This window comes from Aegilops tauschii, chromosome 2 (assembly GCF_002575655.3).
Source record: "Aegilops tauschii subsp. strangulata cultivar AL8/78 chromosome 2, Aet v6.0, whole genome shotgun sequence".
In the NCBI taxonomy this organism is placed as follows: domain Eukaryota; kingdom Viridiplantae; phylum Streptophyta; class Magnoliopsida; order Poales; family Poaceae; genus Aegilops; species Aegilops tauschii.
The window spans coordinates 453,907,959-453,920,439 of NC_053036.3; the positions used below are offsets into that span (position 1 = coordinate 453,907,959).

At 47.6% G+C, this 12,481-nt stretch overlaps 1 protein-coding gene across 1 annotated transcript in view; it reads right to left on the reverse strand.

The window, feature by feature from the left end:
- Positions 1–1,655: 1,655 nt before the first annotated feature.
- The window catches only part of LOC109775256 (uncharacterized), a 162,700-nt gene continuing 151,874 nt past the window's right edge, over positions 1,656–12,481 (reverse strand). The window contains exon 4 of the mRNA XM_020334004.1: positions 1,656–1,920. Within this exon, the coding sequence (XP_020189593.1) occupies positions 1,656–1,920 (265 nt within the window). The remainder of the gene's footprint in view (positions 1,921–12,481) is intronic.

Genomic DNA, 12,481 nt, shown 5'->3' on the forward strand with positions numbered 1-12,481 from the left:
AGAACTGAAGGACGAGATCGACGGCCTCAAGAAGAAGCTGACCGAGGCGGACAAGCGCCAGAAAAATGCCCTGGACGCCCAAGCGGCGGCCAAAGCCGAGCTGGCGTCCCTCTACCAGCAAGTGGGGGATGTCACTTCCCTCGTGGAGCGGGCGGCAAACGAGGCGAACCGGGCTCGGTGCCTGCAGCACAATGCTCTGTGATGTTCCAAGACCTCGAGCGAAGGGCTCGCCATGCCCTGAGCTCCATCTGCAAGGAGAGTGTCTCCAGCCTGCTTGTGCCTGACGATGCCGGCTACCTCGCCTTCTTCACCAAGATTGTGGAGCGCCTTGAGGGGGGCACGGAGAAGGCTGGCAAGCTTGTTGAAGAAGAAAGTCGCGACCTCCTTGCGCAGGTGTCGACGCGTGTCTTCAGTCATCTCCTTCGTTCCGACCCTGACTTCGACTTCAAGGCCGTGACAGCCCCCGTACCCAGGGTGATTCGCGATTCCCTGGGGGAGTGGGTGGAGGACCATGTGGATGATCTGATGGCGCGGTTCACCCCTGACAGCCATGAAGACCAGCACGAAGCCGAGGGGTATGGGGTTGACGACAACGATGATGACGACGCATCTCCTTAGGTTGTCTTTCTTCTGTTTACCTATCGACACTTTGAGTATGGCCCCGCGGGGATGTAAAGGGTACTGATGTAAACTCCTTAATGATGTACCGAACCGTATGTGTGCCCTCCTAGGCTACTTTTCCTTTATGCTTATTCTGTGTCCATAGCCCCTGAGCGAGGGTTGATCGTCACTGGTATGACGAGGCGCGATGCACGGGCAAGGCCAGGAGATGAGCGCTCCTGAGGTCAGTGACCGAGGGCAACACGTGCCTGTTAGATCGCTATGAGTGTCGCGCGAGGACTTAGACACCAGAGTATTGGTAAGGTGGTGTGCACAGGGGCAGACCCACGGCCGTTGTAGCCTGGGTCCTTAATGCCGCTAGGGCTTGCCCAAGTGCAAACACCGTGCCCTGCCCCAGCTCGCAGGACGCTCGGGTGGGGGGCATTAGGCAGCCGTTGCTGCTTTTTAGGAGGAAATTCAAGAAGGGAAACACACGCAAGGAAAAACCCCAACCCTTTTCTAAGCAAAGACACAAAACCTTCAAGCTTTATTCAGAGAAATTGCAAATTCGGTTTAAGGAAAAGGCTGCCGCGTACGGCGCCTAGTCTTCCCACTAGCGCGAAGCATGGGGCCTCCACTTGGGTGTGGGCATGGTCATCGTTCGACTGTTCCGCCAGCGCGGAGCATGGGGCTTCCACTTGGGCGTGGGTGGGAGCTACCGCGAGGCCGTGGAACGGCTCACCGGGAGACTCCGGGGCGTGTACAGCCCCACTCATGATTACGTGAGAGTGTCACAGGTAGAATTTGCGGAGGTGTTGGATGTTACAGGCGTTCTGCACGGGGACCCCGTCCTCCGTCTCCAGGCTCGCGGTGCCTAGCTTGGAAACATGGGCGACCGTAAACGGGCCTTCCCACATGGGCGAGAGCTTGTGGAGGCCCTCCCTGGAGAGGACCCGCCTCAGGACGAGGTCTCCGGCCTCGAGAGTCCGGGGGAGGATGTTGCAGCTATGGTAGTGCCACAAGGCCTGTTGGTACCTCGCGGCGTGAAGGGAGGCCTAGCGGCGGGCCTCCTCATCGAGCACTTGATCAGTTTCCCGCGAGGCATCCTGGCACGCCTCGTCGAATGCCAGGACCCGCGGGGAACCATGCTTAATCTCAGACGGGAGGACTGCCTCGACCCCATAGACGAGGAAGAAGGGAGTCTTGCCGGTGGGCTTGGTCGCGGTGGTGTGGATGAACCACAACACGGACAACAACTCGTCTAGCCAGCCCTTGCCGCAGGCCTCAAGCTTCTTATTGAAACTCCTGGTCTTGAGGCCCCTAAGGACTTCCGTGTTGGCGTGTTCAGCCTGGCCGTTGCTCCACGGGTGCGCCACCGAGGCATGCTACCTCTTGAGCATGCGTTGGTTTTCCCTTGAAGAGGAAAGGGTGATGCAGCAAAGTAGCGTAAGTATTTCCCTCAGTTTTTGAGAACCAAGGTATCAATCCAGTAGGAGGATACACGCAAATCGCCTCGTACCTACACAAACAAATAAGAACCTTGCAACCAACGCGATAAAGGGGTTGTCAATCCCTTCACGGCCACTTGCAAAAGTGAGATCTGATAGAGATAATAAGATACATATTTTTGGTATTTTTATGATATAGATTGGAAAGTAAAGATTGCAAAGTAAAATAGATCTAAAACTTATATGATGGAGAATAGACCCGGGGGCCATAGGTTTCACTAGTGGCTTCTCTCAAGATAGAATAATCTACGGTGGGTGAACAAATTACTGTCGAGCAATTGATAGAAAAGTGCATAGTTATGAGAGTATCTAGGCATGATCATGTATATAGGCATCACGTCCGTGTCAAGTAGACCGAAACGATTCTGCATCTACTACTATTACTCCACACATTGTGGCACCCCGGCTCAGAGAAACCGGAACACCCCGTATTCCAGCCCAGAGATCGAGGAGAAGTCTCTGGAATACGACACTGGTTGACATAGAACAAATCAGCTCTTATTACAAGAATAATAATACAAGGATCTGATGTTTCAAAGAAGCACATCAGCACGGCGACACTACGCCTGCGATACTACACTTGCTCTATGCTAGCAGCGAAACAACTCGTAGCAGCGGAATACTTCTAGCAGCGGAACAACGACGAAGGTGGTGAACTCCACTCCGCAGGGACTCTGGCTGGGACACGATCTAGCTCGCACAAACGGAAACCACGACAAGCAAGCAATCAAATCCGGCATGACCTGCAAACTGGCATGACACGCCAGGTCAGTACATTGAATGTACTTGCAAGTTCACAACAACCATAAACATCAAGGAAAGACAATAACATAGCATTAAGCAGGTTGATTAAATTAACATCTACCATGATACGACATCACCTACTAAGCATGGTATGAACTGATACAATACTGATAAATCACCATCTCAGCTCTCCATAACCATATCTCTCTTGGCTAACCGGCCAAGCAATATACCATCTCGATCACCTCGTGATCAAAACCAAACAATGATCTTTCCGGCGATCACTACCATGACCAACACTTGGTCTCAAACTGTGATCTTTCCGGCGATCACTACCATGACCAACACTTGGTCTCCAACATCATCATCAACATCCTGCCAATCTGTACTGCTCAAAATATCAACATATAAATCACCTATAAGTCATTCCGTCATGTGAGTGTTGATCGAATGGTGTGACCTAGTACGAACTTATGCCCATGACTGAGGACGCGGCTATCGATAGTTTAAACAAACACACACTCTGCAGAGGTAGCGCACTTTACCCACACCACGAAATCCATGACCTCGCACTCCCATTCGGGTGGACCAACGGCATTCCGATAAAACCGATCTACTACCATGACACTCTCCCGACCACTCCGACTCACTCCCCACTGGGCTAGTCCTGGGTGGCCTCGTGTCTACCAAAGACACAACGACCACCGTCGTGGCCAAAACAATAAGGCATCCCAAACGGGGACAAGAGCTCTCAATACCAACTACGGGCACACAAGGTTATGTCTGCTTACCGGGCCAGGGTACCGCACGCCCATAACCTTCCCTCGTTGGAGGCACCGGCGAGAGGCATGACAATAGCATTGCATTAGGGCCTTCCCATAAAGGCAAATGTGGTTGCACTGGAGAAAGCCCGGTTCGGCGGCACCTGATCAACTTAATGACATAATTTATCCCCAAAAATATAACTGTGATAACTGATACTCCGATATCAACTATCAAACTAGAATCCAAGTCATAGAGATCTCCAACAAATAATCCAAGCATAATATCATCATCTCAAAATACTCCAAGGGTAGCACAACACTACTATCATGATGAATCCGAAAACCATAATCCTACTACTCCAATAACAAGAATAAAGCTATTCAGCTAAGATCCACATGTAAACATCATCTCCGAAAAATAATACTCCGAGCAATAGAACATCAACTAGCATCATGAAAATAATCATACTAACCAATAAGAATCCAAAGGTAGCATGATATCCAAAGTAATACTCCTAAATATAATAACAGATACCATCATGGAAATAATCATAATAGCCACTAAGAATCCAAAGGCACATGTCATCCACATAATCATCAAAATATAAGTCCTAGAACTCCAAGCAATATCATGGCAATAACAAGATCAAAACAATACTCTAGGAAATGCCATGAACAAATCACAAGTAGCTAGAACAATATTTTAAACAAGTTTAAATAAAGAAACCATGTCACTGCATTGCAATCATGCAAATGGAGGGTGTGGGTTGCCTGTGGAAGAAATCACCGGGAAGAAGTGCGTGAAGCTCGCGGAAAGAATTGCTGGAAAATGTTCTCTCTCGGAGGGGGTTGATTAAGAGCAAGGGAAAAATAGTCATTTTCAGAATGGCAAAACATGGTGAAAAGGCAACCAACAGAATGGGCTCGACGAAACGAAGACGTGGGCTTTGGATTCACCTCAAACGGAGTTGCGAGCGAAACGTTATCGCCCGACGAAGTTCAGGGACCAATCTGTAAAAATAAATCTACAAACAGGCCCCTGAGCTAAAAAATAGAAAACACATTCTCAGAAAATATGCTTTCACAGCAGAGAAAACGTATTTCTAGCCGTAGCTAAATGAGAATACGCTTTCTTGAAAATGCATTTGCCACCGAACTAAGACAGAAATACACTTTCACTAAACGGAAACGTATTTAGACGAAACGCGTTTCCACTTATCTGACGTGGACAACGGGGTAAACGGTTGAGAGGCTGACGCGCGGGGTCCGCGGCCAGCTGGCAGGGGGGTCGTCGTCTCCTTCTTCTCCTCGCTCGCGCCCGCGCCTGGCCGAGGCAAAGCCGACCCCGACGAGGCCTGCCGGAGCTACAGGGCATCGCCGGCGAGGCTCCGCACATGGACGGGCTCAGCGGACTCCAGCAAATCTCCAGGGCCCATCCACGGACGATGGGGTGGACCAGGGCGATGGCAACACGGGCGCCGGCGGACGAGGCCTTCGGGCTTCGGCGAACTCGAAGAACAGAGCCACCGGGGAGGGAAAGGAAGCGCGGGAGTGGCTATAGAGTGCTAGGGGAGGGCCGAGGTGGAGGAAGAGAGGGAGGGGCTTGGGCTTGTGCCAATGTAGCCGGCAACCGGCGATGGCCGAGGCGGCAATGAGTGGCGAGGAGGAACTCCGGGACTCGGGGAAGTGGATGGGGAGGGGAAGAGGAGTGCATGAGGTCGATTAGTGAGGAGAAACATGCTTGGGGCAGCCTTATATAGGCAAGGGAGGAGGAGGCGAGCTGGCGTCGCCGCAGACGCGTGGCCGGCGCCGCGGACGCGTGCGCGCGCGCATGAACTCGGGGGCAGGCGACGAGGGAGACACAGTTGAGGTCCTCACGGGGCAGAGGCGACGCCGGAGCATGGGGAGGAAGCGGCCAGGGCACGCACAGATCCAAACGGCCACTGTGCGCCCGTGGGCACACGGCGGTTTGCGTCGGTGAGCAAGCTGCCGGAGGGGGAGAGGGGTCCAGGGGAACGGCCACGATGAGAGGAAGACGTTGGACACGGTCACGCGCGCAGAGGCGACGAGAGGAGGAGGGGCCCGAGCAAGAATCCATCCTGGGCGCGGCCAACGGTAGTAGAGCGCGCGCACAGCCTTGCCATTAACGCGGTCACCGCATGCACTGGCATGTAGCGGGGGAAATGAGCAGGAGCGTGTTGTCTAGTGGCAAGTTCATCCAGGGGAGGTTCCTACAGCGGTGGTAGTTTGGTTAAAAGCGCTCTGGTTAAATGGTAATCACCCTCTGAAGTTTACTGCAGTAAACTTGATCATGAAACAGTGATAAACTGAGGTGAGATTAGAGGCAAACGAGTTGTCTGGTAGATTTAGGTTAGGAAGTACTATAGTCCTGGTAATTATGGAGGGGTTTGGCTCAATGATTATTACAGTTGCTTAACAACTGCATAAATTGGTCCAGAAACAAGATCAGGAAGAAGCACTCACATAGAGTGATGGATTGAGCTGAAAATGAACATGGCAGGGTTATTTGGTCATATGAAGCTGCTGTAAAAGTTTCATGCCATTTGGAAATACCAAAGTGGCACTTGCTTCACAAAGCTTCATTCTGGACAGAAACTTGCAAAAATTCTAGAGGAATAATGGCTTTATGAACGATGCCCAAAATGGGTGGAGGTAAGTTATATGGATAATAGAAGGCCTAGAAAAATTAGCAGCCATAATGGAGCAATATAAAATATACTTGCTTCACAAACTGAAATTTTGGACAGAATTAAAGAATTGAAGATGAGCTCACATGGAGGCATGACATGAGCTCTACTTTGGTGGAGGGCTATGATATGATGGTATGAGGGATCATGCAAAATGGCAACTCATTTGGATATGCCTAGCTTGCACCTCCTTCACAAAGCTTCTTTCTGGATAGAAACTTTGGAAAATCATAATTAAACAATTACTAGGCAAATGAGGTTGCATTTTGGCATGTGGCAATGATATGGACAGGAAAAGGTGTCCAAGGAGTTTTAGGTCAATTGGGTAAAGGAAAATAGCACTTGATTCACAATGTGCCATTTAGGGCAGAATAGGAAATGAATTATTTGAGCATGATGATAAACATGACAAATGATATATTTTTCCATATTTGAGAAAGATATGACCCAAACAATTTATGAGAATTATTTGTGAATTTTAGGAGTGATGGAAAGAAACAAAGGTTGCTTCACAACCTAGGGCAATTTGAGTTATTCCTTTAATAGAAAAGGAATATTCCCAATAAAAAGAATATTGGGATTTGGGCTAGGATGAAAATTACAGGGTCTAGGGAAGGATTTGGGAATGACAAGCCACACTGGAAACAAAGAAGAGGGCATCTTCTTCAGTTTCCAGACCACAAAGCCACGAAAAAAGAAAACTCAAGCAAAAACCTGAGAAAAACAAAAGAAAAAGAAAGGGCCAAAAATCAGGCTGTCACAAACCTTACACCCTTAAAGAAATCTTGTCCTCGAGATTTGGTTGCTCTGGGAACAAGTATGAAGATACTGACTTAAGGAAACCGTTTCCAACTCAGGTATCCTTTTTCTTATTTTTGTTCCCACTAAATTTTTATCTGACTGGCCCTGGGGTGGTTTGCTTTAATATATCCATATTCTGACAGATCTTACCTTGCTGGTCCATGTTTATACAGGCTCCCATTTCTTTTAAGATCCGCTGACTTAGCTAAGTGTGATTTGTTATCATGCTGAAATATATGCCCGTCTCACAAATCCGAGAGTGATTTCCGCTGGGTGTGTCATCCTGCACTGACAATCTTTCATAAAGTGGTGATTAGATTTTTCTGGTGGACACCCAAGCTCTAACTCATTGCATTGGGTTTCTCCACTAAATGCAATTCCTTTGGGTTCCAAACAGTGAGTGGAGGCATAACTGTTTTCCTGACAGATTCTGACTTATCGCGAGAATTTCTGAATTATTTTGGCTAGCTCCACTGTCTTGAGTTTCAGATTCATACCAAATATTTGATTGTCGCCTGTCGTGGCTAGCATAAGAGTTTGACCTGTATGATAATATCTACAGACTTGACTATCGGTGGTTCTGCACCATGCGGGTCTTGCAACAATTTTCATACCTGCATCACTGGTCTTGCTCCTTCATTATTGTTTTCTTGGTCTAGATCCTTGGCTGAAAGAGCTGGGTCATATTGCTTCTTCGTATCACCATAGGTACTGTCGGTGCAATTTTTCGGCAATCGTAGCTTATCCTCATTTTTCTGACAGGGTACCCCATTAAATGGCAGGTTCAACACCCCTCAAGTTTTGACCGCAGGAAAATGATCATCCAAACCTTTGCAAGAAATCGGCAAATAAATCAGTAGCCACCAGAACGGTCTTTACAACTTAGATCTGGGACATTACTGAAATACCTCAACCACGGCTCAAGACGGCTGAAAAGCATCTCAGAACATGAGACCGTGTCGATAAGAAGGTGGCAACTCCCTAAAATAGCCAAAAGCAGCTATAGGGCTACTGTCACAAAAAGAAACTCAACAGCTATACGAGACGGCCGAAAAGCAGCTCAGAACTCATGACAGTTGTTGAAGAGAGAAATAAAAATTGGCATCCACCCCGGATAGCTAAAAACAACTTAGATCACAGGCGTGGTGCCGTCATTCGAGAAAAAGGGGACAAGGGCTCATCAGGATCATTTTCCAGGTTCACAGGTACTTGTATTGAGCTCATTGATGTCGTCAATCCTCATAATCCTTTGTCACACTGCGGTGTATACTGGCTTTCTTCTCTTAACCATCCTCACGTGGTTGTCAGATCCTCATCCGAGTGACTTGTAAAATCTTGGTGGTATGCTCATGACATATATATGAGAATCTGATTCCCGAGACAGACGTGTATTCTGACTGATTCTTGCTTTTGACCAAAATGTTGCGGATCTGATTCTTGGGATTCACTGCCATATGCAATTCAATTCACAGTGCCTTGTACCAATGTCTTACTGAGGAAGATTGGCTGGCTTGTGCTCGAAACTTTCATCGAACAGCTTGTTGAAGAAGACTAGGTATCGTGCTTCCGATGCTTACTGCTACCTCTTGAGCACTGCGTTGGTTTTCCCTTGAAGAGGAAAGGGTGATGCAGCAAAGTAGCGTAAGTATTTCCCTCAGTTTTGAGAACCAAGGTATCAATCCAGTAGGAGGCTACGCGCGAGTCCCTCGCACCTACACAAAACAAATAAATCCTCGCAGCCAACGCAATAAGGGGTTGTGATGGGTACTTGGTATGTTGACTTTTGCGTAGACCTCCCCGGCAACGGCGCCAGAAATCCTTCTTGCTACCTCTTGAGCACTGTGTTGGTTTTCCCTTGAAGAGGAAAGGGTGATGCAGCAAAGTAGCGTAAGTATTTCCCTCAGTTTTGAGAACCAAGGTATCAATCCAGTAGGAGGCTACGCGCGAGTCCCTCGTACCTACAGAAAACAAATAAATCCTTGCAACCAACGCGATAAGGGGTTGTCAATCCCTACACGGTCACTTACGAGAGTGAGATCTGATAGATATGATAGGATAATATTTTTGGTATTTTTATGATAAAGATGCAAGATAAAATAAAAGCAAAGTAAAAAGGCAACGGAAATAACTAAGTGTTGGAAGATTAATATGATGGAGATAGACCCGGGGGCCATAGGTTTCACTAGTGGCTTCTCTCAAGAGCATAAGTATTTTACGATGGGTGAACAAATTACTGTTGAGCAATTGACATAATTGAGCATAGTTATGAGAATATCTAGGTATGATCATGTATATAGGCATCACGTCCGAGACAAGTAGACCGACTCCTGCCTGCATCTACTACTATTACTCCACACATCGACCGCTATCCAGCATGCATCTAGAGTATTAAGTTCATAAGAACAGAGTAACGCCTTAAGCAAGATGACATGATGTAGAGGGATAAATTCATGCAATATAATAAAAAACCCATCTTGTTATCCTCGATGGCAACAATACAATACGTGCCTTGATGCCCCTACTGTCATGGGAAAGGACACCGCAAGATTGAACCCAAAGCTAAGCACTTCTCCCATTGCAAGAAAGATTAATCTAGTAGGCCAAACCAAACTGATAATTCGAAGAGACTTGCAAAGATAACCAATCATACATAAAAGAATTTAGAAGATTCAAATATTGTTCATAGATAAACTTGATCATAAACCCACAACTCATCGGTCTCAACAAACACACCGCAAAAGAAGATTACATTGAATAGATCTCCACGAGAGAGGGGGAGAACATTGTATTGAGATCCAAAAAGAGAGAGGAAGCCATCTAGCTAATAACTATGGACCCGAAGGTCCGAGGTAAACTACTCACACTTCATTGGAGAGGCTATGGTGTTGATGTAGAAGCCCTCCGTGATCGATGCCCCTTCCGGCGGAGCTCCGGAACAGGCCCCAAGATGGGATCTCGTGGGTACAGAAGGTTGCGGCGGTGAAATTAGGTTTTTGGCTCCGTATCTGATCGTTTGGGGGTACGTAGGTATATATAGGAGGAAGAAGTACGTCGGTGGAGCAACGTGGGGCCCACAAGGGTGGAGGGCGCGCCTGGGGGGGGGGGGGTAGGCGTGCCCCCTACCTCGTGGCTTCCTTGAAGCTTCCTTGACTTAGGGTCCAAGTCTCCTGGATCATGTTCGTTCCAAAAATCACGTTCCCGAAGGTTTCATTCCGTTTGGACTCCGTTTGATATTCTTTTTCTACGAAACTCTGAAATAGGCAAAAAACAACAATTCTGGGCTGGGCCTCCGGTTAACAGGTTAGTCCCAAAAATAATATAAAAGTGAATAATAAAGCCCAATAATGTCCAAAACAGAAGATAATATAGCATGGAGCAATCAAAAATTATAGATACGTTGGAGACGTATCACTTACCCCCTTAAAGACTTTGCTGGGGAAAGACTCAGTACCTTATGCTGGAAGCTTTTGCGGTTGCTTACTGAAGAAGGCAGAGTACCTTGTACGGGAAATAATCCATGTATCGTACTGAGGAAGATAGATTAATCTTGCCTTGGAAGCTTCTCGGGTATCTTGCGAGGGAAGATTGGGTTGCTTACACCAGAAACTTCTTATTGTGATATGCGGACCGATTTCCACATATATAACCATCTTAATATTTTTGTTATTGATTTCTTGTATGAAACCGGGTTTTGCAGGACTATCCTCCTTTCTGAGTACATGCCATATTTTTGCTTGCTTCCAGGTACATCGGGTTCCAAAATCATCCTCAATGAAAAATTAAACTTGTATCTGAGCCATACCTTTGATAATATTCTGTTAACCTTGCACACAATTTTATCTTCTTGCTGATTTGATCATTTCTGCTATGAGGAGTGCACGCTGAGAGAGACTTGACACTCAGTAACATGATCAGATATCCCCCAATGTGAATGCAGTCGGCTAAGAATTCCATACTGTTGTGAGGAGTGCGCGTTAATGCAAACTTTGTACTGACAATCCATCGAGGATTTATTTTGTATTCAGATGAGCTATTTCCAATTTCACTGCAGTCTGCTGAAAATTCCATTCTGTTGAGCTGAGTTTCCAAATATATGTATTTCTTGCTAACTCTTCAGGTCCGGTGTCGGCTGACGAGCAACTTTAATCGGGGAAAAATTTGTAACACCGGAGGCCCAAAGAAACAAACAAAAGAAACGACTAAAACAAAAGCACACAAGCATTCTACTATTATAATTAATCAAGCAATCATCACATATTACTGCTACTCACACCATAATATGCATGCACACCTAAGCACAAAAATCGCGCGGAAACTCCGGTATTACGGTCTAATATGCTGTGGCGGTGTGCACGAAAATTATATCCATGTGTGGAAGGAGTTGGCGTAACCGAAGCTACACCAAGCACTGGATGAGCAGTGGCTGGATCTGGATGGATACACAGGTGAGGACGGACTTGACGATCAAGTAGCGAGACACAAAAGTGACGACCACATCATTATCAAACGTACGAAAGGGATTCGTACACGTCCAAAGAATAGAATGACTGGGTAGGGTGCACTACAAAAAAAGACACATCCGTGACATTTTGGGCCGAACAAATTTTTTTCTGTCATACATATGACACTTCTATGACGATAATTGTGACAAAACCCGGTATCATCATAGATGTGGTGGGCTCGTTCTTCTATGACAAAAAATCATGACAGAAAATAGACTTTTCGTCCTGGGCGGGCCGGAGACGCAGGTGCATGACATTCTTTGGGCCGTCCATGACGGAAAAAACAATGGTAGAAGCGAGGGCGAGGAAAATTTCGGGGAGTTCCCGGTTACGGTGGGAGGTCAGGGGCCGAGCGATGCGCGTTTCTCTCGTACACGTACGTGCGTGTGTGCGAGGCGTTGGCTCTAACTGAACCCGAGCGAGGCGTTGGGCTCTAACTGAACCCAAGTGATTGCACTGCAGGCTACGCGTTACTGAACCCGAGCGATCGATCGATGGCTGTTAACTGAACTCGATCGAGCGATTCCTTCGCTACTGCTGCTAACTGAAGCCGATCGATGCTGCCTCTGGATGAACAGTGAGCGTTGCTGGGGGGGTTTGGATGAACAGTTCCCGGTGGGGGTGGATGAACAGGACCCCGTGGTGTTGCCTCTGGATGAACAGGACCCCGATCAATCGAGCCGGTTGGGGCTGGATGAACAGGACCCCGTGGAGGGCAGGATGAACAGGACCACCCCGTGGAGGGCAGAATGAACAGTAGACGGTGGAGGGCTGGATGAACAGTAGCTCATGGAGGGGTGGTTGAACAGGAGCCCGTGGAGAGGGCTGGTTGAACAGTAGCCGGTGGAGTAGCG